The 26,807-nt window shown below is 45.1% G+C and overlaps 1 protein-coding gene across 1 annotated transcript in view; it reads right to left on the bottom strand.

Annotated features, from left to right (window-relative positions):
- The window catches only part of LOC134406498 (solute carrier family 12 member 3-like), a 39,791-nt gene extending 18,781 nt beyond the window's left edge, over window positions 1–21,010 (bottom strand). Inside the window, exons 1-12 of the mRNA XM_063137950.1 lie at window positions 20,940–21,010; window positions 19,184–19,259; window positions 14,326–14,421; window positions 11,581–11,720; window positions 9,434–9,544; window positions 7,017–7,128; window positions 5,712–5,842; window positions 4,659–4,743; window positions 4,407–4,567; window positions 4,131–4,238; window positions 3,188–3,311; window positions 2,385–2,486 (exon numbers count right to left, since the gene is read on the bottom strand). Of these exons, the coding sequence (XP_062994020.1) occupies window positions 2,385–2,486; window positions 3,188–3,311; window positions 4,131–4,238; window positions 4,407–4,567; window positions 4,659–4,743; window positions 5,712–5,842; window positions 7,017–7,128; window positions 9,434–9,544; window positions 11,581–11,720; window positions 14,326–14,421; window positions 19,184–19,259; window positions 20,940–20,942 (1,249 nt within the window). The 5' untranslated portion in view covers window positions 20,943–21,010. The remainder of the gene's footprint in view (window positions 1–2,384; window positions 2,487–3,187; window positions 3,312–4,130; window positions 4,239–4,406; window positions 4,568–4,658; window positions 4,744–5,711; window positions 5,843–7,016; window positions 7,129–9,433; window positions 9,545–11,580; window positions 11,721–14,325; window positions 14,422–19,183; window positions 19,260–20,939) is intronic.
- Between the last annotated feature and the right edge of the window lie 5,797 nt (window positions 21,011–26,807).

The raw sequence follows: 26,807 nt of genomic DNA on the forward strand, positions 1-26,807 counted from the left end.
TCACCTAATGCAACAACAACAACACACGTATTTGGCCTGGCAAATAAATAAATGGGCCTGCACACTTCCCACAGGAGCTTTGTGTACATTCTACAAGAACAGGATCTTGTGTAGAACCCGGTAGCCTGAGAATTTCAGCTTCCGTGTATAAGCTACTAGTCCTCATGGGTAAAGGAGGGGGGAACTTGTGGGAGATGGAATTCTCAGCAGCTGCAGGGTTGGGGGCAGAACAGGATTTCAATTGGTCACAAGGTAGGACTTCAGTGTTTTCAGCGACATTTATTGCAAGTCTTGGCACTATGCCATTTCTTTCTTCCATTCTCTGAATATTTGCTGGGGGGTAGGAATCTAAGTGCCTTGACCATTTGGCTTCTTAAAAGCAGAATGAAAAATGCAAAGCAGAGAACCCACAGTCAAATCGAGAGTTGGCCATAGACTAAACCAGCCTATTGCCAACCCATTTCTAGAAATCTCCACCCAACATGTCCCTAAGCCTAATCCGTTCAACATGCTGGGCAGCATCTGAACTGGTCTATCCTACACAATGCAATCCCTTCCAGGCCTGCCAAAACACACACACACACACACACACACCTCTCCAACTCTCCAACCCAGCTCAATAACAACTCATCCGGTGCAACAATCCTTCCAGGCGCCACACCCTACTCTACCCAGGGTGTGTAACTGAAAAGGGATATCCTTCCTCTGTTTACTCCTGTCGCCATCTCCCTCCACTTCCTCTGTTGTCTCTCTTGTGACAAATCTTAGATTGTAAGCCCCTCAAAGAAGGGACCTGTCCTCAGATATATCGTCAAGCACCTATAAGAATGTAAGAAGAGCCCTGCTGGATCAGTCCAAGGCTCCACCCAGTCCAGCACTCTGTTCACACAGTGGCCAGGAACCCACAAGCAGAACATGAGTGCAACACCACCTTCCTGCCCATGTTCCCCAGCAACTGGTGCATATAAGCTTACTGTCTCTGACACTGGAGGTAGGACATGGTCATCAGGATTACTAGCCATTGATAGCCTTCTCCTCCAGGAATGTATCCAGTCCCCTAGGCATTTCATATTTATTGTTATTCCCTGCCTCGATCAAAATGGAGAGGCGGGTAAGAAATAAAGTTGTTGTTGTTGTTGTTGTTGTTGTAGTACAGGTTACCTGTGGGATCGCCTTCTCCCATACAATCCGCCCCACACACTCAGGTCCTCTGGGGAAAATCTACTTCAGCTAGCAAAAACTAGATTAAGAACTGTTACCCAGAGGACCTTCTCTTCTGCTGCTCCCAGACTGTGGAATGCCCTGCCGGAGGAGACTCGTCAACTTAACAGTCTACTAGCATTCAAGAAAACAATAAAGACTGATCTCTTCCGGCAGGCCTATCCAGTGGAATTTTAAGATATTTTAAAAATGTTTTTAGGATGTTTTTTAGGATGTTTTTAACAATGTATATTATGTTTTAACTGAGTATTATGTATTTTATCGTTTATTGTTGCTCCCCGCCTCGATCAGAATGGAGAGGTGGTTAAGAAATAAATTATTATTATTATTATTATTATTATTATTATTATTATTATTATTTAAGGTGCAATCAATAATAATAATAATAATGATGACGGATGCATCTCTGCTTGTCTGCCCGTCAGTGGCATAGAGCCAGAACCATGAAAACTAGACACCTGAACACAGCGTGTCTACTAAGGGGCCCCTAGGGACATGCACCTCAAGGTTTTTAAAATGTGTTCGTTAATTTTAATTAATTTCAATGGGTCCATGTGGCTGAAGCCTGCAGGAACATCTCCAGCTGTTAGGGACATATCTCCCTAGCTATCACATAGCTCTGCATTGCTGCTCGGTTTTACCCTGGTTGTGCTTTTATATTGTACTCCCATATTGTGTTTTTATACTGTTGTTTGTTTTATACTTTGATTTGTATTTGATAGTTTTTTGTGAATGGCCCAGAGAGCTTCGGCTATTGGCCATTATAAAATGTTATCAATCAATCAATCAATCAAATAGCTTCACAGTCCAAACAGTCCATATAGTATTAAGCCAGAGGCGATTAGTAGGCCAAGGGACAGAGTTACACACCTCCCCACTCTCCAGGGCTGTGGGGGACCTCCTCCCTCGGGGGAATGGAGTGGACAGACCCCTCCCTGAAGGGCTATAGGGGTGTACCACGGCAGGGGCCACGCCTGGGGGTGCCAATGGGCATGGCTTAATTCAATGTGTCCAACGCTGCATAGGTTTGCTGGAAAGCTTCACTGAATGGAATTAAGGGATATTCCAAGCCATGCGAAGCCAGGTCCGTTGACGCGTTTGATATGAAAGCACCGTCCCAGCCTACACACCTGCTTCTTTCCTGCATTCCCCACCCAGCTTACCTGGGGAGTTGGTGATGGTGGCATGGAAGCAGCTGAAGTTGATGAGGGCGTAAGAGCACAGGAAGAAATTGGAGATAATGGGTGCAATGGTGTTCAGCTCAGCTGTGGACGCAAGGAGAAAGGAAGTAAACAAAGAAGCACTGTGTTCCACGGTGAGGTGTTCTTGGGTGTTCTACTGAAGTAACTAGTCCTCAGTGATCTCACATCCATGCTAACACATTGTGACCTCTTGCTTACTCAAGGTTGTGCAGCCCATTTCACATCCTCACCAAGTCCCCCCCTTGGGCGAGTTGTCCCCCCATCTATCCCTGCCCTACCCAAACCGCCCTCCACCCCACATACCCTCATCTCAAAAGCAATTGAGGGAGAGGGCCTTTTCAGTGGTGGCCCCTCAATTATGGAATGATCTCCCCAACGAGGCTCGCCTGGTGCTAACATTGTTATCTTTTCAGCGCCAGGTCAAGAGTTTTCTCTTCTCCCAGGCATTTAACAGCATGTAATAACATATGCTGAGTTTTTTAACTGACCCCAGAATAGTTGTTTTAAACGGATATTGTCTGTTTTTTATTGTATTTTTATGCTTTTGATGGTTTTAAATTTTGTGTATTTGTTTTTAATGTTCACTGTTTTTAACTTTTGTAAACCGCCCAGAGAGCTTCGGCTATGGGGCGGTATAATAATAATAATAATAATAATAATAATAATAATAATAATAATAATAATTAAAAAAAAATAGGGCTTCTATTGTTTTGTGAGAAAGATGATGGGTTACTTGGCTGACTAGAGAAGCTGCCATCACTTACCAATGAGGATGAAGGCGATAGCCAGGATGAAGGTCAGGGCATAGGCCCTCAGGGGCTCTTGGTTCTTCCCGTATCCCTTGGCAAAGAAGCCAATGAGGGGATAGAGGTTGTCCTGGCACAGGCACTGGGAGGAAGAAGAGCAGAAGTTGGAAGCATCTTAGAGGAGGAGGAAGAGGAGGAGGAGGAGGAGAACAAGAGATAGGCAGGCCCAGTCTTCAAGGCCTTTATCCACATGACTTGTTGTGGATCCGTGTCGTAGGAATGGTTTGGTACAGTTCTGATTTCAAGAGCTTCATCTGACAGGGGGAAATCACGGTTCCCTACCATTGCTTCTCCGCCCCCGCTTCTGTCGCACAATACTTCCTCTTTCTCAACGGAGAAGAAAGAGGAAGTAAACAACGACCACGTGGCCCATTCAGTGGGCACACAGCAGGAGATCACAGCAAGTTCCATTTCTAAAAATAAATCGGACTTACTTTTTTTTTTTGGTCATGGGAAGAAGGCATGGGAGGTGGATGGCATCAGGAATAGGACCCGTGAAAATCCGTGAATGCCAAGTAACGAGCGTGCTATACAATGCTTGTCTGCTGATCCCCCAAATCAGACCTACCCCCACCTGCCCTAGCCGTTGAAATCTCAGGGGATACGGCCTTGCTATAAGCGTTCCCGTTTGCAAATGTTCAGCTGGGAGGGGACAGAAAGAACTCTTTCTCCATCTCTCAGTGGAACACCTGGGCCCAGGTAGGGAGGTACAGATTTTATTAAATCTGTTCTGCCTCTGTTTCGCGGATCTTTGGGCGTCTTTTGTTCCGTCGTCCGCACATTGACGGGATCAGGTTATTTTTGAGGATGCACGAGGATTTCATTTCGCTTGCACTAATGCGCAAGAGCAGTAATTTGCACTTGTGGTAATGTACACTTAGGCTAACTTTCTGCAGCATACCTGGAAGACTTTGGGAGCCGAAACGAGACAGGCCAGAGCCGAGGACAGGGTGGCAGCAAAAATTCCGGCTGTGATGAGGGGACTGAATGCCGACACCAAGCTCAAGGTCTAAGAGACACGCAGGGAGAGAACTTCAGGATGGAGGCATTTAAGTGTTGCGTAAACAGAGATGCTCTAGTGTCTTCCTGGAGGGCCCCCCGCAACATAAGTCAAAACGAGACCTCACTCCTGTCCCCAGAGGGAGGGAGAGAACCCACGGATCCCAGCTCTTCCTACCTGGTAGTCATTGGCAAGCCCAGTTTCGCACGTTTCAGCCAGGGTGCACTCGGTGAAGTTCCACCCGTATTCACAGCCAAGGCCAACGCAATCCCCACCTGTGAAGTTGCCGGCCAGTGTGTCGTTCATGTTGCCGGTGGCATCTCGGATCACGCAAGCCCCTGGCGAATGAAAGAGAAAAGACACCTTTGTAGGGCAGCGTCCCCAGCACAACCATGGGGGACCCCATGCGCTGAACTGCAGATCCTTTACCTACGGTGGCGGCGATGGCCAAGTAAGTCAGGGTGGTCAGGAAGATGGCCATGAGTGTCCCCTGCGGGATGGCTACCGCTGGGTCCTGGGAAGGAAGCAGAACAGTGAGTTGTAATCGCCATGTTCCATTTATCCTCAAAGAACCAAGGTCTGGGGCTGGCCCAAGCAGTGTCCGCCTTGCTGATTTAGAGGGAGAGATGAGACAGGAAGGCCCTCACCACTGTCCGGGCTGCGATTTGGCTCTTCCCTTCCCCAGAACCATCTGCTGTATTGGTGGGAGAGATGGGACAGCGAGGCCCCCTCCATCGGTTGGATTGAGACCAATAACCACTTGGCTCCTTCCCTCCTGGAAATACCTGTCTCAGCGGCTGTCCCACCTACCTGTGTCTGAGGGAGAGGAAGGCCTGATGCCAGCATACAACATACTCAGGCAAATGCAGGGGCCCACCATCACTGCTGTTGACACTAATATTGTCGTAGGGGAGGGGGTGGCTATGACAGTATTTGCTGCTGCTGCAGCTATCTAGTTGCCTGCCCAGGGCAGCGGTTCATGGGAGGATTCCAAGGCCGGCAGCACTGAACAAAGCCCCAGGCCCATACGCTTGAACTCGACAGGACTGCCTGCCCCTTCACTGAGATGGCCTTCAAAAAACATCCTCTGAGGGCTCCGGAGGTGAGTCAGGAGGTGAGTCTGAGGTGAGTCAGGACGCAACGGAGGAGAGGGCCTTCTCAGTGGTGGCACCCAACTTGTGGAAAGTTTTCCCTAGGGACCTACTCTGATGCCTTTGTGGTGGCAAGCAACAAGCTTTTCATTTCCCTAGCCTTTTAAACTATTTGACTGCTTTATTTTTAAAGGCTCCTTTCTTCTGTTTCTTGATTTTATTGTTGTTGGGTTTTGTATTTACTGGTTACCCTGTTTTCTGTTTTGCTTTCGTTCTTTCAGTTGTAAGCCACCCTGGGAATATTTTACCGAAGGGTGACACAGAAGTCTTTGTGCAACCCCTGGCAACTGGCTCCGCCCACCCTGGAAGACCACAGTGCCAAGTCGCCCACCTTGAGGTCTCCTGAGATATTGGCTCCAGCCAGGATCCCTGTAGCCGATGGGAAGAAAATGGAGAACATGCCAAAGAAGCTACCCGATTCGCCTCGCCAGTTGGGCACGATATTCTCCAAGAAGATGTCGCCTTCAGGAAGGGGAGGAAATAAAGGTCAGGAGATCTATGCAAACACAGTGAAGAAGCATTCATAGGGTGGCCATGGACCTTCTTTTACAGAGGACAGTCCTCTATTCGAAGGTCTGCCAGAGGACCGCCCTCTGTTTGAAAGGGTGCCCTGTCCAATTCCAGTTTCTAGAAATAGAACCATAACAACCTTCTGCCCATCAACTGTTGGCACCTGAACAACAGACTGAACAGGCGGACCCAAAGTTCACCTGGTCACAGTCTCCCACACTGCAGTGAGATGCACTGCATTGCTATTTAAATTATAACAATTATTTCTAAATAATTATTATAATTATAATAAATAGGCGTCTTTACATATCAGTTCGCATATGGATCTGTAATTGTTATCTTCTTTTGATCCGCTTTTGAAACTGATATGGTTTTCTGAAATGGATATTGTAAACCGCCCAGAGAGCTTCGGCTATTGGGCAGTATAGAAATGCAATAAATAAATAAATAAATAAATATCCTCTTTTGTCCTCTTTTTTGGTAACGCATTTCCTCCTTTTTGGACAATTTGTTTGACAGCTTTTTGTGATTTTTTTTTTAAAAAAAAATCAGGTTGAAATTGGATATATGAAATTCTCTTATACCGAATCAGACAATTGGCTTATCTAGCTCAGTATTCACTAGGGTGACCATATGGAAAAGAGGACAGGGCTCTGATATCTTTAATAGTTGCATTGAAAGGGGAATTTCAGCAGGAGACATTTGTATGCATGCAGCACCTGGTGAAATACCCTCTACATCACAACAGTGAAAGCTGCAGGAGCCCTGCCCTCTTTTGTATCTGGTCACTTGCATATAGCTCCTGCAGCTTTAATTGTTGTGATGAAGAGGGAATTCTACCAGGTGCTGCGTTCATACCGATGACACCTGCTGAAATCCCTTTTTCTATACCACCGTTAAAGATACAGGAGCCCCGTCCTCCTTTTCATAGGGTCACCATAGTACTGCCTGACTGGCAGGGGCCCTCCGGTGTTTCAGAAATGAGCCTTTCCCAGCTGGCCTGCCAAGAACCTGAGTCGTTTTGCGTGCAAAGAGAGTGTTCCTCCCATAGCCCTTCTAGATGGATCGTGATGGCTCTCTGGGAGGGAGGCTTTATTTGGAACAGGAAAAAACCTGGCCTCTTTACCGCTATAGCTGAAGTAGCCCTTGGACATCTTCTCTGGCGTGGCCGGGATTAAGGTCCCGACGAAGTAGTTGACGAAGGAGACCATGATGACAAAGAAGAAGACAACTTGTGCCTGGGGAGAAAGAAGAGATGGGAGAAGGGAGTGGGGGAAAGAGACAGAGTCTGGCACACAGCAAAGCTTTTCTTGATCCGGCTGGAAGCCAACTCTGCTGGGTCCCGATTCTCACTGTAGGATTAACCAGGAATACATCTGTGCTACACACTGATATTAGTTTTACTCCAGTTTAACCATCGCAGCTCCCTTCAAACCTCAGTGGGAGTGAGGAAACCCCTGCAGGGCCAGCAGACAGTCCTGGATTCAACGCTTGGCATCTCTGCTTCAAGGAGGATTTAGTACTTTGGCTGGGCCAGATTCATCTCAGCAAGAGACCCTGGAGACCCACTGCCAACCGCAGTAGGCCATACTAAGCCAAATGTCCAGCCGAGAATCTTGGGAATTGTGGTTTGATACGGAGCTTTCCGTTAGAAATCCTTATCCCCCACCGCTACACATACACTTCACAAAACTACAATTCTCAGGGTTCCCTAGGGCAGACTGCATAGCTATTAAACCAATTTAAGCCTACAGCAGCTTTCCCTAGCCAGGTGCCCCCTCAATGCTTTGCATTACAATTCCTATAATAGGGTGACCATATGAAAAGGAGGACAGGGCTCCTGTATTTTTACCAATTGTATTGATAAAGAAATTTCAGCAGGTGTCATTTGTATATATGGGGAACCTGGTGAAATTTCCTCTTCATCACAATTAAGCTGCAGGTGCCCTGCCCTCTTTTAAATCTGGTCACTCTAGTATAGCTCCTGCAGCTTTAACTGTTGTGATGAAGAGGGAATTTTACTGGGTCCTGCAGCATACAAATGACACCTGCTGAAAATCCTGTTTCTATACAACTGTTAAAGATACAGGAGCCCTGTCCTCCTTTTCATAGAATCATAGAATAGCAGAGTTGGAAGGGACCCACAAGGCTAGGGTGACCATATGAAAAGGAGGACAGGGCTCCTGTATCTTTAGGTGTAATGTAGAAAAGGGAATTTCAGCAGGTGTCAATTGAAGAGGGTGAAATTCTCTCTTCATCACAACAGTTAAAGCTGCAGAAACCCTGTCCTCTTTTGTATCTGGCCACTCTATGATAGCTAGTGTAGCTTTAACTGTTATGATGAAGAGGGAATTTCACCCACTTCAATTGACACCTGCTGCAATTTCCTTTTCTACATTACTGTTAAAGATGCAGGAGCCCTGTCCTCCTTTTCATATGGTCACCCTACACAAGGCCATCGAGTCCAACCCCCTACTCAATGCAGGAATCCACCTGCATAGGTGGCCCTATGGTAGGGTGACCATATGAAAAGGAGGACAGGGCTCCTGTATCTTTTACAGTTGTATTGAAAAGGACATTTCAGCAGGTGTCATTTGTATCCATGCAGCACCTGGCGAAATTCCCTCTTCATCACAACAGTTAAAGCTGCAGGACTAAAGCTAGAGTTATGAGATACAAAAGAGGGCAGGGCTCCTGCAGCTTTAACTGTTGTGATAAAGAGGGAATTTTGCCAGGTGCTGCATGCATACAAATGACACCTGCTGAAATTCCCTTTTCTATACAACTGTTAAAGGTACTGGAGCCCTGCCCTCCTTTCCAAATGGTCACCCTACCCTATGGTCACCCTACCTATAATATAGAAATTGGTCTAAAATATAGATTGGCACTTAGACTCTATGCCCATCCTAAGACTAGGACTGCAACACTGGCTGTTTCAATTGCTTGCTATCAACAGCAGCAACAAACACCAAGTTGAGAAAAAAAAAACCATCAACCTGCGCTCTGTAACAAGTCATGCAAATCTTGCACAATAGTGTTTTGTATAATTTACTCTCCTTTTGCTGATCACGAGAAGGAACAAAGAGCTAACAAATACACCTAGCAATTATGCTCAGCCGCACGTGCTTCCTCTTTAGAGAGCTGCAGGCATTAGGGTTGCCAACTTCTTTACTCTCCCCTGCTCCGGTGTTGTAAACAGCAGCTCAATCGGTTGACAAGTAAACAAGCGATAATGCTTATGACACACCACAAAAAGCTCTACCTGATTATTATCTGCAGATCATGCTGCTGTTAGCGGCACAAAAGCAGGCCTGGACAGATGTGTTTTCACTAGTCAGTTGGCAAGCCTTAGCTGGCATTGCCCTCACACGATCTTCACTGGAATATTGTTCTGTTCTGTTTTTTAAAATGAAAACTGATATAGGCCTGACTGCTACCACAACCCAAGAGTCCTGGTTTCCCTAACCGTCAGCTCTAACCGCTAAACTTCGCTCCCTTCTTTCGAGCGGGTGACAAATCTAAGCTTTATTTCCCTTCCATTACCTTTGCTTCCCATTCCATGCCGGCCAAGGCAATGCCAAGCAGAACAGTGACAGTGATCACGCCCACGATACGGATGTCGTTCACTGGGTCAGTCATCACGGCGTCAAACTCCTGTGGGCGGATAGAAGGAAGGTGAGAAAGACCTCCAAGGTGGGCCTGATCCTCTGCATTACCTTGTCACACAGCCAGTTCTCCAGGTTCTTCAACCGACATGAACCTACCCGTACACTGCACTCAACATCTACTCCAAGGGAAGCTCGGAGGATGGCAACAAGGGAGAGGGCCTTTTCAGTGGTGGCCTCCCATTTATGGAATGATCTCCCCGATGAGGCTCGCCGGGCACCAACATTGTTATCTTTTCAGCGGCAGGTCAAGACTTTAATCTTCTCCCAGGCATTTAACAGCATTTAACAACATATGCTAAGTTTGTTTGTTTTTTAATGGACCCCAGAACTATTGTTGTTTAAATGGATACTGTTGTTTTATACTGTTGTTTTTATATTTGGATGGTTTTAAATTTTGTATACTTTTTAATGTTCACTGTTTTTAACTTTTGTAAACCGCCCAGAGAGCTTCGGCTATGGGGCGGTATAAATTGGTCCTTGCAGCTGGAAGAGCCATGCTGGATCAGACCAAGGGTCCCTCTAGTCCAGCACTCTATTCACACAGCGGCCGACCAGCCATCGGCCAGGGACCAACACGCAGAACGTGCTGCAACAGCACCCTCCCACCCATGTTCCCCAGCAACTGGTGCACATAGGCTTACTGCCTCAGATAATGGTGGTAGCACACAACCATCAGGGCAAGTCGCCATTGAAAGCCTTGGCCTCCAGGAATTTATCCCATCCCCTTTTAAAGTCATCCAAATGACTTTAAAAGGTGGCCGTCATTACATCCTGTGGTAGTGAATTCTGTAATTCAACTATGTTCTGTTTGCAGAAGTGCTTGTTTTTATTTGTCCTGGATCTCCCACCAATCAGCTACATGGGATGACCCTGGTTTATAGTATTCTGAGAGAGAGTGAATAATGGTACCGATTGACAGTATGGGTGCTGTTCTTGAAAGCTGCAAAACCACAGACCCAAGGAGCTTACATATCAACACCCAGCTGAGTAGATACTAGGCATGTGCTCCACTCTGACTAGAAGCGTAGAAGCAGGAGTGAATTGGCCTGCTCCGCCTTGCCCAGAGGCGGAGTAGAAGCGGACCGGGGACCCGTAGAAGCACGGCGAAGAGAAGCGGCCATACACGGAGCGCTTCTCTTTTTGCAGACCGATCCGATCGCCATTTTGAAACATTTCGCCCATAGGATTGCATTGCAGAAAAGAAAGGGGGATAACTGTGTTGTTTTTGAAGCTATCTTTCTGAAACTTCTTCTGCTTAGAGAGTCGTGGATGGGGGGCATTTTGGGGGGTATAAATTGGGGGTATAAATTGGCCCTTGCAGCTGGACTGTACATAAGAAGAGCCATGCTGGATCAGACCAAGGGTCCCTCTAGTCCAGCACTCTGTTCACACAGTGGCCGACCAGCCATCGGCCAGGGACCAACAAGCAGGACATGGTGCAACAGCACCCTCCCACCCATGTTCCCCAGCAACTGGTGCACACAGGCTCTGGAGTAGTAGCTTGGGGAGGCTGGAAAGCAGGACATGACAAATGGATGCAATAAACAAACAAAAACCACCATCACATGGGTGTGTGCCTGTATGTGTGCACAGGGAGAGTGGCATCGTGGCATCCAGTTTCTCCCTCAACCGACGCATGTACATTCGAACGCCCTAATAAGCACGCGTAGGTTGGGGGAGGAGACCGGTGCCATGACACTGTTTTCTTCCTGCCTCCATTTTGTTGTGATCCAGATCCCCATCTCAGGAAGACTGGGATGGGTACCATTTGTGGTTTTGGGAAGGCAACGGGCCTGGGCAGTGTTGCCAATTTGACCCAGAAAAACAACCACCACAACCACAAGTGACAACAGGCCTGGCCTGCTGCTTTAGCAGAGATTAGATACGCAGGAATCGCCATGTAACGATCCAGGAACGCAATGGCATTGATCATACATGCCGGTCAAAATGGGGTTAGCGGAATCATGGCTACAGGGGCCGATTTGTGAAGGCGGTGAATAAAGCTAATTGGGCCACACATACCACCAGGAGGTCCTTGACGGTTTCAGAGAAGCCCACCACATGCATGGCCACGGCCACGGCGTTGGCGAAGGAGAAGAGGAGCCCAATGGAGCCACCGAGTTCTGGGCCCAAGCTACGAGAGATGAGGAAGTAGGTGCCCCCTGCGCAAGACACAAGAGAGGTGATTTAGATCTCGTTTACTCCGCAGGGCTGGCCCTACTGTTAGCCAAAGGCAAGTGGTCTACCCCGGGCGGAATATGTTGAACTAACAACAACACAAAATTGGGTGGGATAGCTAATTCCCTGGAAGGCAGAAATAAACTTCAAAGTGATCTTGATAGGCTGGAGTGCTGGGCTGAAAACAACAGAATGAAATTTAATAGGGATAAATGCCAAGTTCTACATCTAGGAAATAGAAACCAAAGGCACAGTTACAAGATGGGGGATACTTGGCTCAGCAATACTACAAACGAGAAGGATCTTGGAATTGTTGTAAATCGCAAGCTGAATATGAGCCAACAGTGCGATATGGCTGCAAGAAAGGCAAATGCTATTTTGGGCTGCATTAATAGGAGTATAGCTTCCAAATCACATGAGGTACTGGTTCCTCTCTATTCGGCCCTGGTTAGGCCTCATCTAGAGTATTGCGTCCAGTTCTGGGCTCCACAATTCAAGAAGGACGCAGACAAGCTGGAGTGTGTTCAGAGGAGGGCAACCAGGATGATCAGGGGTCTGGAAACAAAGCCCTATGAAGAGAGACTGAAACAACTGGGCATGTTTAGCCTGGAGAAGAGAAGATTGAGGGGAGACATGAGAGCACTCTTCAAACACTTAAAAGGTTGTCACACAGAGGAGGGCCAGGATCTCTTCTCGATCATCCCAGAGTGCAGGACACGGAATAACAGTCTCAAGTTACATAAAGTCAATTCCAGCTGGATATCAGGAAAAACTTCCTGACTGTCAGAGCAGTATGACAACGGAACCAGTTACCTCGGGAGGTTTTGGGCTCTGCCACACTGGAGACATTCAAGAGGCAGCTGGACAACCATCTGTCAAGTATGCTGTAGGGTGGGTTTCTGTAGGGTGGTCTCGATGGCCTGTTAGGCCCCTTCCAACTCTACTATTCTATGATTCTATGAGTACAATTTATTGCAGACACAAAACTAATAAGTGCATACTATTATTATTATTATTTATTTATTTATTTATATAGCACCATCAATGTACATGGTGCTGAACCAGTAAGAAAAACCAGTAAGAAAAGCACTTAGTATTTGTAGAGAGCACATTCTGGGCGTTCAGCACGTTTCATGTATGTTATCTCAGTAATCCTTACAACAACCTGGCAAAGACAATCGGTGTTATTATTACCATTTTGCAGATGCGAGGGACTGTGTTTAAGAAAAAAGTGACTCATCAGTGAGTTAACACCGAAGGTGGGATTCGAACCAGGGAACCTCCCAGTTCACAGCTTCGGGAAAAACTAGGTGTGATGTTATTCACATCTTTAGCTCTTGGTTGGCTGTGGTTTTCAAAGGGCAGATGCAGGGGGGAAAGTGAATGAAAGGAGGGGGCTTTAACCCTTTGTTCCCACCATGGTGTGAATCATGGGGGGGGGGGGGTCCCATGCCTGCTATGGGAGGAAAGCTCCCAACCACAATATGGGAATTCCAGCATACAAGAACATAACAAGAGCCATGCTGGATCAGACCAAGGGTCCAACAAGCACACACAGAAAACACACACACCATAATCCAGATGTTGAACCCACTGAAGGCACATTCTCCAGGGAAACATAAATAGCTTCTATGGTTTCATAACCTTGGGTTGGTCCAGGTTTTCAGGAGTCCTTGGGCAAGACGCCCCTTGCTGAGCAGGCCCGCCTCTTTGCCACCATCACCCTGCTCACTCACTTTTCCTGTCCCCCCTGGTCCCAATCCGTACCAATGCCCAGGAGATAGCAAGGTAAGTGGACCCTGCAAGTCCTTCTCCTTGTGCCTGTAACCGCTCATATGCTTGAACCAGGCCAGGTTTAAGGTTCTTGAATTTGTGTACAAAGCCCTAAACAACTTGGGACCAGGATACCTGAGAAAGCGCCTTCTCCCCTACAACCTGCCCGGTCACTGAGGTCATCTGAGGGCCGGCTCCTGGTGGTTCCACATAGACCCATCCTCTGATTGGAGTCCACCAGGGGAAGAGCCTTCAGCATGGTGGCCCCTCTCCTATGGAATTCCCTGCCTCTGGAGGACAGGCAGGCGCCCACTTTGAATTTCTTTCGGCGCCTCCTGAAAACGTCACTGTTCCAGGAAGCCTTTCCTTAATGACCAGCCAAGGTTCACGTTTAACTTTGCTTCTTTTAAAGATCTATTTTAAGGTGTTTTATTCTGGTTTTATTTTATTTTATCTTGTACACCCCTCCGAAATTTTGAATGGGGAGCAGTATATAAATATTGTAAATAAACAAATACGAGGGCAGGTGAACAGGCAGAAACAGAAAGGAGAAGGATCAGGGCCCGAGGGTCAGTAGTAGCAGCAGGACCCACACTGGCACGTGCGCCTGATGATGCCGACCTCTGGCACCAGCCTTGTCGTAGCTCTCTGTGATGATATCACAACACCCCCACATTCGCCTTGGGCTCAAGCATCCTTTTGTGGGTGCGTGGAAATACTACGCACTCCTCTTTGCCCCTTTACCCCTGTTTATAATATGGAGGAGGCCTGGGAACATGAGGGCTCCCTTCTTCCGCGTGGGAAAAGATCGCTTACCTGCTTTGACCTTGCCGTTGGTGGAGATCGCGGAGATGGAAAGGCCGGTGATGCTGGTTACCACGGAGGACATCAGAATGATCAGCCATGTCAGCCCTGAGGAAACAAAAGGTCACCAAATGGAGCTGGAAGCTTGTGTGGGCAGCACCCGGTACATTTCTCCAGTGGCCGTGATCGGGGAAACCCAATGGTTTAAGCCGACCCCCATTTCCCTTTCCACAGCCTCCTGATTTTCACCCCTTGTTCTTGCTTCGCTGAATATGCTTTTATCTCTCTACACCAGTGGTTCCCAATTGGTGATCCGTGGACCTCAGGGGGTCTGCGTAACCCACCCAGGGGGTCCGTAGCACCATTCACATATTCACCATTCATTTCTGGAGTCCACTGATGATGAATTCCTACCAGAAGTAAAATATAACATCACTCAGCAACTGCGTGATTTAGCAACTAGCTTCAGAGATTACTTCCCTGCACCTAATCCTGAAAACTCATGGATAAGGAATCCTTTTGAATGTGGTGATGTACAACTAACAACTCTATCTGCGGAAGAGCAAGATGCATTTGTTGACGTGACTTGTGATGGTTCATTGAATCATTTTTCAAAGAATATAGACTGGACCAATTCTGGGTGAAGGTTTTTCCTGATTATAAGAAGTTAGGTGGAAAAGCTTTGAAACATCTAGTTCCCTTTCGTTCCACATATCTTTGTGAACAAGCATTTTTGACATGTTGTTATATGAAGAACAAGCATAGAAATCAGCTTGATGTTGATCCAGATTTGAGTTTAAAAGTAGGAAATATCGAAACAGATGTGGAAGGGATTGTTCGGGACAAAAAGGGGCATGATTTCTCCCATCACATTTAGGTTTAGTAGCAGCTAGACATGTCATAATTTGTTCAATTGTAAACTAGATGTTAGTAAAATTAAATTCGTCTTTATAATCCTAACTAAATCATTATTATTTTTGCATGGTAATACCACAAATATCGCAAATTTTATGGTCTGTTTTTTAGTATACCTAAAATCCTTTGCTAAAATTAGGGGCTAATTTTTTCTCCCAAAAATTGCTTCACACAGGTAACTACCATAGAGATAACATTTTTTCCCCAAAAAGTAGGGGGTCCATGGCTTGGTATTTGAAAAACAAGGGGTCTGCAGTACTTAGCTAATTGGGAACCACTGCTCTACACTATTTTGTGTGATCATTCTTTTCCCCACATCAGGGAGGCAAGCAGAGGTGCACAATTTTTTTTAAAAAAAAGTTATAAAGGGAAAGCTCAATAGAGGAACAATGGATGGCAAGGAAGCAAGATTTCACGGAAAGGTTTCGAAAAATGGTTTCAGAGTCAAAGGTTCAGATTCTCTGTATCTGAAAACCAATTCCCGTTTTTGCTTTTGAGGTTTGCTTGTGATGGATACGCCACAGTTATTTATCCCTTTCATTTACCCCCAGACTGTGGAATGGCCTGCCGGAAGAGATTCATCAACTTAATACTCTCTCTGAGTTTAAGACAGCCATAGAGAGCTTTATCACACCAGCGTTATACTGTGCAATCACTGCGAATTGCGTGCAACGGACTCCGAAGTTTTCCAGTTTATAATCTGCTTTGATTGTGAAGTACTCCCATGCATCCTGCTTTAATTGTGCTATAAAGGGAAAAGAATCGAGGTATTTTGCTACTACTTTTGGAGAGAATCATTTGTTGTTTTCCGAGCGGCCACTAGGGGCGCTGGAGGAGGATTTGATATGGTTAAAGTACAAATTGAACAAATGCTTACATCTGCATAAGTTTTAAAGATAAAGACATCAAAATTGGCACAGTAATAGACATTAAGGAGGGCTTTAAGCATACCAAATTTGAATCGGATTGGGTCATCCATTGATTTTTTAATGATTTTTTTACACTTCCCCCCTTAAACCCTTTGCAAAGGATCTTAGGAGCGCCGCCGCCCAGGATGTGATTTAGCAACAACAACAACAATGGCAGCTTAGCACTGTAGGGGATAATTCGAATGAAACAGGTACGTGGGATGAAGCTAAAAGACTAATCTCTTCCAGCAGGCCTACCCAGATGAATTTAAACCTAAGCATTTTAAAGTGTTGAGTTTGCTATTTTAATATTGTATTGGTTTTATATGCTCTTTTAATGTCATGTCTAGCCCTGCTCCCCTTAGGTTGGGGGAAGGTGTTTCAGGTGATCAATCAGAATCAGACTCTGAAGTAGAGGAGTCCGTGCCAAAAACATGCCAGATTATAGCAGTGGAGGAGGCAGCTCTCACGAGCTCTTCGCCAGCTGGGAATGAACCTCCTCCAGAACTTATCTCCTCAAGGGTAAACAACAAACAGTCAGTGGGAAGCCAGTATTCTCCCGAAGGGGTGAGCATAAAGAGGTTAGCCAATCCTAGAGTGCGCCGCAGACTAAAACAGGTGGAGCTAAAGGAAGGTGAGAGGAAGTCAGCCCGGCTGGCATCTCGTCAGAAGCTGCATCACAACCAGTTTCTCTGAAGTTAAAGCATTTTGGGAAAGGGCTTTCCATTCTTCTTGAAAGGACAATGGTCTCACTTAATTTGCATAGTTTTGCCTAAAGGAAAATTCCTAGAGATTAGACTCCCTTCAGGTGGGAAGGGATGTTTATTGCTCGAATAAAGCTTTGTGGATTACTTAGCAGACCTCCTTATTGTCTCCCAAGAAGGCAGGAGGTCTTGGGAAACATGACATTTAACTAGTTTTATGTATTGTATTGTTGTATTTAATGTTGTTGTGTTTATGTTGTTCCCGCCTCGATCCAGAGGGAGAAGAGGGTAATAAATAAATAAATAAATATTATTTACTTTGATTATTTTAATTTATTAAAGGGTGTGATCCTATGGGGATGACCAACCAATGTTGAGTGGGAGCAGGGCCAGAGGCGATCTTTGGTTCCATTCTCCCCCCACTCTGCATTTTTGCTAGACGGGCGTTTTCTCCCATCTAGCTCAGGCGTCAGGAAGGGGTAGTGGTAAAGTCTGGGGAGATGGGAGGATTCCTCAGAAGCCGGTCTCCCTGTTCTCCTCCCCTTCCTGCCCATGGCAACGCCCCCATTCCATCCTCTCTGAGGTCCCCTTTGCTCTGAGGAAGAGGGGGAGGAGAGGGGGGCTCAGATTCCTGGGCCTGAGGTTGGAGCACTATCTTCAACCTTGAATCCAGGACTCCAAACTATTCCATGGCCCTCCAGATGGTGTCTAGGGGCCATAGGTGTGCTCTCTAAGAGTACTTATATGTCACCTTCCATATAAACATTCACACAGGCTGGCACAAAACACTAAAAACAAGTGTAATAATAAATAGTACAAATCTGAACATGTCAAATTGGCAGACAAAACCAAAAAGCTCTTAACAAAACCAGAAACCTCTTAACAAAACCAGAAACCTCTGTTAAGAAACCTCTTAACAATTAAAAGCCTGAGGTTTTGTTTTTAATCTTTCACGCCTGGCACGTGAAAGATAATGATGTTAGCATGAGGCAAGGTTCCCCGGGGAGAGTCTAATGTTAATTGTTGATGAATATAAAGGCAATAATGTAGTAGGTTGAATCCAGGTGAGCTGGAATCTTCTAGAAGAGGCTTGTATTGTGCAATTGAACTGCCTTATTTTACAGGAGGTTGAGACAATGGTGTCTTTCCTTTGCTGCCATTTCTTCCTTCTTTTTTCTTGCTCCAAAAAAATTAATTAAGGAAGAAAAGATGGAATTCCTGCACAATGAGCGTAATCAGACGAGGTGTGTGTGTGTGTGTGTAGGATCACTTTTCCTTACCATCCTTTTCCTCCCCGCTTCTGTCCCACAATACTTCCTCTTTCTTTACACGGAGAAGAAAAAGGAAGTAAACAATCACCACATGGCCCCCATTCAGTGGGCGTTTTTATCCCGCTGCTTCTCCTGCACACAGCAGGAAACGGCGGCACATTTAGCTACAGCTGAACAAAGTCCAATTTTCCGGGTCTTTTTTTGCGACGGGAAAATGAGCAGACGGGGCAGGAGATGTGCGGGAGGTGGACGGCGTCATCGAAAGGACCCACGAAAAACCATGAGTGGGCAGTAACGCGCGCACAATAAAATGCTCATCTGATGACGCTCCATGTCTTTGGATTGTTAGCCTGGAAGCACCCTAACATACTTGAACTTAGGTTTCATCGAAATCAATGGGATCACATTAGTCACAAATTAAGTCCCACTGATTTCCATGGGAACGACATTTAAGTGATGACAAAGAGTTGCACTATTTGCAGTGAAAGCTAATAGATGTAGAGCAAAGTTTTTAGATACTATTGGTGTGTGTTGTTATAAAGATTCAGAGATATAAATGAAATGTCATTGAGAAGCAATTAAAGGTTTCTGTGTGTCCGCTGTGCTCCTATCTTACTATCCTTTTAGTAATGCATGTTACGTTTTTGATAGCTCTGTAATTTTTAACCATATGTAATTTTTATCATGTATAGTATAGCAAAATGTCAAGTTTGTATGTGTTGCAATGATCTGTGGATTGAGCAATAAACATATTGATAAACATTTAAGTGATGCAACCCAAGGCATATCTACCCAGACAGAAGTCCCATTCAACATATTGGGGCTTGCTGACAGATAAGTAGGGACACAATTACAGTCTTGCTATTGACCATAGATACAGGACTGGATCCCGGATTTATGCTGGATCAAATGCATAGAAGGAAACAGACTTCCACGGCCGCTCCTGCCCCCCTGAAAATGTTACACAGAGAATCAGGAGACCCTGCTGAGTGGGTCAAAACAGTTCCCACTAAAAGAGGAAGCCACTCCCTTTTAATTTGTGCTCTAGCTATGGATGTATGGAAAGACTTACCTATCCCAGCCTGTGCGGTTATCCATGGCAAACGTAGGTAAAGGATCACACCCCAAATGTTCAGCATGCACCGGATCTTTGGAAATAGAAGAACACAAAACGGAGAACTTGGGAGTATGCCCATAATAATCACATTGTGTGTGGGGGTCGTTTTGTGTGTGTGTGTGTGTGTGTGTGTGTGTGTAATTTTTGTTAATGAAAAAATATACAACATATTGTTATATCACACAATCATAATGCACAATCAATTATTTTAGCTACTCAACAAAGACACCCAGCGCAACACCACATACAAACATCTAAAAGTGAGCTAAGTAAATTTAGTATCAAATATATTGAATTCTCATAACACCACACAAAACATCCAAGAACGAATTAAATATAAGCTAAACTAGATTAGATAGCACATAAGATCAAGTTCCACATGTCTTCCGAAGCCAATGATTTATTAAATAGCAAACCAAGGATATAATGTTAATTTCTCTATCATGATTATTTTTCCAGTATTCAATAAAAGACTTCCGTTCCTCTGTAAATTTGGGTATCTGTTGTCTGCCATCTCTCAACCTAACTACTTCACTGATTTTCAATCATTGTGCAATTTGCCAAACTTTAATAAACCATTCTTTAGATACAATTGGAATCTACACGTCGTACTGAAGGCGCTTCCATGCGCCCCCAGTACGCCCCCAAAACGATGGTGTATTTCTGCATACCTACAGCCCAGAAGAGACGGAGGAGGCGGCGACTGGGGAATCCGGCCGTGTCCTTGCCGTCGCCGCCGCCTCCCCGCCGGCCTCCCCCGGCAGCAGGAGGCCGGCGGGGAGGCGGCAAGGACGCGGCCGGATTCCCCAGCCTCCTCCTCCTCCGTCTCTTCTGGGCTGCAGGTAGGCAGGAATACACCATCGTTTGGGGGGCGTACTGAGGGCGCATGGAAGCGCCTTCAGTACGACGTGTAGATTCTCGCCTTGGTTTTACTTTTTCCAGGTTTTGGCTATTTGTGTGTGTTTTTACTTGGAAAAAATGGAAATGTGAACAACAAGAAGGAACATTTTATCATATATGGTAGACTTGTAAAACAACTTAAAAATGGATACAAATTCATTCTCTAATCCAAAAGATATTAAAGATTAATATACAACTGAAGCTAGAACACTTCCTTTTGGGCTTAATGGACAAGCAGGTGAATAGGAACTATGGAACCTTATTCTTATATATGACAACGGCAGCAAGACCCTTATATGCACAAAAGTGGAAAGGGTTATCATTACCTACAATGGATGACTGGCTGGTGAAGATGCTGGAACTGGCAGAGATGGCAAAACTTATGTCAATAATTAAAGAAAAGTCAATATCTATGTTTATAACTGAATGGAAACTGCTTATAGACTTTTGGGGGGGACTAGGAAAAAAACGATTTGTTTATCTGTGGATTCAACAAAACTTAAAGATAATAGAAAGAGGGGAATTAATTATTGAGTAATTATAGAGTAAGGGAAAATATTGTTAAATATTTTTGCTGTGGAGAAAATTGGAAGTTCACTTTTTAAATTTTGTATGTTTCTATGTTTGGGTGTGTGTGTTCTTGTTTATATTTGGAAATAAAGAATATTTTTTTAAAAAAAATGGAAGAAAGGGTCAATTAATTGCTGCTCCCACTTGTTTCTTCTCAATGATGTTTCATAATTCTGGGACTGGATGAGCACCCCACCCCTTCCAATCTAAGTAATTCCCTCAATTCACGTGTTGACTTTACCATGACTCCGGTCACCCAGCCAAACCGGACAGGCTCTACTTCTGGTTCATCAGCTTCTACATCTTTCTCCTCCCCCTCCTTCGTACCAGGCTCATCGCCAGACGTTTGCCCTTTGCCCTGAATAAATAACAAAGGAAAGGAAGAAAAAAAGTTTTTTAAAGAACGCATTCTCTTTAATTTAGGGATAGAACGGAGGAAAACGCTACAGTTTTGTAAATTTCGTGGTAGTTTCATGCTGAGGTCTAAGGGAGCTTTCCCCAACCTGGTGCCCTTCAGATGCTTTGGACTACGAGTCCCAGCGTCTGTAGTGCAGAACATCTGGAGGGCGTCAGGTTGGGGAAGCCTGGCCTGATGGCTGGGAGGAAAGGTGAAGAATAAAGGTTGGAAAGTCAGGCAGCACTAAACTGCCCAGCAGTTTCAGGGCCTCATCTACACCAAGCAGAATATTCCACTATGAAAGCGGTATATAAAAGGCAGGAGCCACACAACTGCTTTATAGCAGTATTATTATTATTATTATTATTTATTTATATAGCACCATCAATGTACATGGTGCTGACAACTGTTAGGGCCCATTGGCACATACCACTTTCATACTGCTATATCCTGCTTGGTGTGGCTCCTGCCTTTTATATACCGCTTTCATACTACTTTCATAGTGCAATATCCTGCTTGGTGTAGATGAGGCCCTGGAAATAGACGCCCTTCGTTCAAATCACAGATTGAAAGCTACACAGCTCCCTGCTTGGACTACAGAGAAATGAAAGGAAAACTCAAGAGAGGACTGGTTTCAGTCTTGTGTTGTCTACTTTTCCTTTTTACCCCTATTTCCATTCCCTACCAATTTGTTTTAAATTCATGCCCTCAAACAGTGCACAAATGTAAATATGCACGTGGGTGTATGCATAACAAGTGTCAAGAATTACCTAGGTGGAATTTATTTATTTATTTATTTATTGCATTTCTATACCGCCCAATAGCCGAAGCTCTCTGGGCGGCTGACTAAAGTTAAAGCCGTCAGACACCAATCAAAGTATAAAACAAACATAAAAGCACACCCAGAGTAAAACCGAGCAGTGTCGGAGAGATTTATACAGAGTTAAAATACAGATTTCAAACAGCAAGGTTAAAAGAAGAAGATGATAAACTGTTAAAATACTGGGAGAATAAGAAGGTCTTCACCTGGCATTGAAAAGAGTATAAGGTAGGTGCCAAGCGAACCTCTGTAGGGAGCTCATTCTACAGCCGGGGTGCCACAGCAGAGAATCCCAAATCTGCCATCAGAGACACTGGATTGTAAAGGATCCCCAAAAGGTCATTTAGACTGACCCCAAACACATAACAATACTTTCCACCTGTTCCTGTATTTACCAACAGCAGCCCCCCTTTTCCAGTCTCAACCTCTGGTAAATCAGGAAACATCGTATTCTTTCTTTTCTACAAGGAGGCCCATGTTTCAGCCATGAATGTGCTGCTGAGTCAAGGGGAAACCACTCCTAATAGGAGTGGGAAATCTGTGCATCTCCAGATGTGATTGAAGTACAGTTCCCATCAGCCCTGGCCATTGACCATGCTGGCTGGGGCTGATAGGAGTTGGAGTCCAACAACATCTGGCAGGCCACAGGTTCTTCCTAATGGTGTCCTTTAAACACGGTTTTATGACAATGTATTGCTAGCATGAATCCTGGTCCTCTTCTACTCGCACAGCAGGAATGAGATGGTACAAGTTCTGAGGTGGTAAGAAAGTAGGCTGTTTTTATCTGGTTGAGCTTTTATATTGTATTTGATATTATGGTTTTATACTGTTGTTTTATACTTTGAATGATTTTAATTTTTGTGAACCACCCAGAGAGCTCCGGCTATTGGGCGGTATAGAAATGTAATAAATAAATAAATAAATAAATAAATAATATGAAAAGGAGGACAGGGCTACCCTTGACCAGATACCAAAGAGGGCAGGGCTCCTGCAACTTTAACGGTTGCGATGAAGAGGGAATTTCACCAGGTGCTGCGTGAGTAGCAATGACACCTGCTGAAATTCCCTTTTCTCTACAACTGTCCTCCTTTTCATACGGTCACCTATAAGAAGAGATGGTGCCATTTTAGAATAAAGATGGCCTAATCAATTCCCCCCACCCCCCTCAATCTTACCACGATAAAAAAAGAACGGAAAGAGAGCTAATAAAGGAGTGATTAGAACAATTTCTCATAGATAAGATTTCTTCTTCACTTCCAAGGGTTTTTGTTTTGTTTCGTTTTAACTTGAAGGAGCATTGAAACTGGAATCCTCTACCCACATCCTGAACTGGTACAGAGCAGCCTGCTACGCCACCTCAGGATTCGACTTCCTCTTTGCACTGCACATGAAAACCAGACCAAAGGCAGTTCAGCAAATTGAGCTTTGGTTATGGGGCGGTATATAAATGTAATCAATAATAATAATAATAATAATAATAATAATAATAATAATAATAATAGCTCTGCGGGATCAGACCGAGAATCCGTCTAGCCCAGCACTCTGTTCACGCAGCAGCCAACTAGCTGTCAACCAGGGACCCACAAAGCAGGACATGGTGCAACAGCACCCTCCCACCCATGTTCCCCAGCAACTGGTGCACACAGGCTCACTGCCTCAGATACTGGAGGTAGCAAATAACCATCAGGGCTAGTAGCCATTGATAGCCTTCTCCTCCAGGAATTTATCCACCCCCCTTTTAAAGCCATCCAAATTGGTGGCCGTCACTCAGTCAAGTGGGCAGCTCAATGAAGAGCACCCTCTAAGAAGGTATCTCACCGGCTCTGCGTTTCTGAGCATGTCCAGCGTTGGCCGAATTTTCCGTCGTCCAGGCGGTGCTGAGAGAGCATAGAATTCATATCGTGGGCTGGCATCAATCGTGGTCTCGTAATCCGGTGGGGCTGAAAGAGATCCTCCGTCTTCCTCTGTCTGCGAGGGAGCCCTGGGCTGTGCTGAGGATTTGGCGCCACTGTTGGCTTGGTCCGAAGGGGCCCCACTCTGTAGCTTCCGGATATTGAAGCGCCCGAGCGAAAAAACAGTCTTATATGATGGGGAGTCCTCCATGGTCTAATTGTGATTGTTCTCACCTGCTAGGGTGGAGACAAAGGGGAGAGGGAGCAGACATTATGATTACTTATTTTATTTATTGCATTTATATGCTGCCTTTTTTCTCCAAGGAACCCAAGGCGGTGTACATAATCCTCCTCTTCTCCATTTTTATCCTCACAACAACAACAACCCTGTGAGGTGGGTTGAGCTGAGAGTCTGTGACTGGCCCAAAGTCACTCAGTGGGTTTCCATGGCCGAGTGGGGACTAGAACCTGGATCTCCCAACTCCCAGTCCAAAACTTTAGCCACTACACCACACAGGCTGTTACAAAGTTACAAAGTTAAAGATGTTACAAAGCTAAAGACAGTGCCTACTTATAGTCATGGCTTAACAGTTCCTGGACCCACAAATTACATTTTCAGTAAGAAGCCTCAGCCGAAGAATATGTGAATTCCTACGAAAGACATGAGCGTCCCTGAGTATATGCAGAATGCTTTACTATGTTGACCATATGAAAAGGAGGACAGGGCTCCTGTATCTTTAACAGTTCACAGAAAAAGGGAATTTCAGCAGGGGTTATTGGTGTGCATGCAGCACCTGGTGAAATTCCCTCTTCATCATAACAGTTAAAGCTGCAGGAGCCCTGCCCTCTTTTGTATCTGGTCACTCTAGTATAGATGTTGTTGTTTGTATGTTTACTAAAATTCTGCCACAAATTCCACACAACGCAATAGCTGTAGACATGATGAAAAGCAGAACAAATTCAAAGACGTATTTACATTTTTGCTTCTGCAAGTCTTGGGGAGGCACAAAGAACCGGGCGTGGCTCACACCCTTTCTTTTCAGCCTTACCTTAAGAGCTAGGAACTTGTGTATATTCCAATGAAAGCTGAGCAGCTAAATTCTACACCCAGTACGATTTTTTCTACATGGAGCAGTAATGGAATCCTGCACTACATTCAGCTTCAGGAATGGTTTCCAGGTTTGCTTGAGCCTCATTTGCTTTGAGTTTTCCTCCTCTTCCTGCTCTGTTTATTTTTAAAAAACTGAAAACTAAGATTCCTGTTATGCTGATTCTAGACACACTGCCAAATTTCATGCTTGAGCAGAAGCGCAGAATACACCAAAGAAAAACAGCATGACTTTTTATTGCTCAAGGGCTCATTTGCCCCATCCTGGCCTTGCTAAGAACATAATACAGGTTGATATATTTTAGCGTATCAAGGCGCGACATTTTCATATATATATATATTGCTTACATTTGTTTACAGTGAGAACAGGGGTGCTTCCAGACGGGAGAGCCCCTAGCAACACTAATCAAAAGATACTGTGCCGTGCCACTATTCTGTCTTTTCTTCCTTAACAGATTTTTGTGGGGGCTGGGAAGAAATGGTGGGGGGAAATGGGAGGATTACGGGTGGAAGACCACATCATCCAGACCCCTCATAAAATTCCGCAAATGAGGCAAGGCGATTGCATGATAAAAGCCTTCTCTGGAAGGACCTTAAATTGATGGGGGCGCTTCCAAACAGCACTATTCATTAAAAGACATAATTGTGCAGCTCTTCCATCTTTACTCTTAATGCCTGCGATGGATAAACTTGGGGAGATGGATAAACTTGGGGAGTTTATTCACCTGGGGGGGATCTACACTACTGCTTTAAAGCGCTTTATAACAGTTTTGACAACTGTTGGGGCCCAGGACACACTGCATATACAGGTTTCAAAACGTTTTCAAAGTGCTTTAAAGCGCTTTAAAAGCAGTAGTGTAAATCCCCCCTAGCTCATCTACAGAGGGCTATAAAAGGCTCTCTTGCAAGCTCCTTTTTGATCCAAAATAAACCAGCACCTACTGAATTGGCATGGTGAATAGTGTCTCCAAACAGGCGCGCTGGATGCTTTCAAACAAAAGTTCCCACTTGCCTCCTGCTGTTCCATGACGGCTAAAATAACTGCTCTTTGGGGGGGAAATGCTAAATCCAGCCAGATTAACTCAACAGACTCAGCCACTATTCACCTTGATAACAAAGAGTCTTGTGGCACCTTAAAGACTAAACAGATTTATTGGGGCATAAGCCAGGGATGGGCAGACTTCAACCTTGCTTGATCTGCTTCATTCAACAATTTGGGAGACAGAAACACTCGCTTGATCTACCACAGAGATTTACTGATAGATCCTGATTTACCTTCTGCCCACCTCTAAGCTTTCGGGCCCACAATAGCCTCTGCCATGATAAGTCTGTTAATCTTTAAGGTGCCACAAAGCTCTTTGTTGTATTGGCTACAGCAGACTTAGCAGGTTCACCCTTCTGATAGCAAAGATTGAAAGCCCCGGATACAGAGGCGATACACCTCTGAGCACCAGGTGCTGGCAACAAACAGCAAAGGAAGCCCATCTACCACCTTTATGCCCTGTTTGCAAACCTCCAGCAGCGTCTGTCTGTCTCCTGCTCGAAACAGGATAGTTACACGGACCTTAGTCTCATCCAGCGAAAGCAGTTCTCATAGGGTGACCATATGAAAAGGAGGACAGGGCTCCTGTATCTTTAACAGTTACATAGAAAAGGGAATTTCTGCAGGTGTCATTTGTATATATGGAGAACCTGGTGAAATTCCCTCTTCATTACAACAGTTAAAGCTGCAGTACCTATACTAGAGTGACCAGATTTAAAAGCTGGCAGGGCACCTGCATCTTTAACTGGTGTGACGAAGAGGAAATTTCACCAGGTTCTCCATATATACAAATGATATCTGCTGAAATTTTCTTTTCTGTGCAATTGTTAAAGACACAGGAGCCCTGTCC

The sequence above is a fragment of the Elgaria multicarinata genome, chromosome 11 (genome assembly GCF_023053635.1).
Source record: "Elgaria multicarinata webbii isolate HBS135686 ecotype San Diego chromosome 11, rElgMul1.1.pri, whole genome shotgun sequence".
Classification (NCBI taxonomy): Eukaryota; Metazoa; Chordata; class Lepidosauria; order Squamata; family Anguidae; genus Elgaria; species Elgaria multicarinata.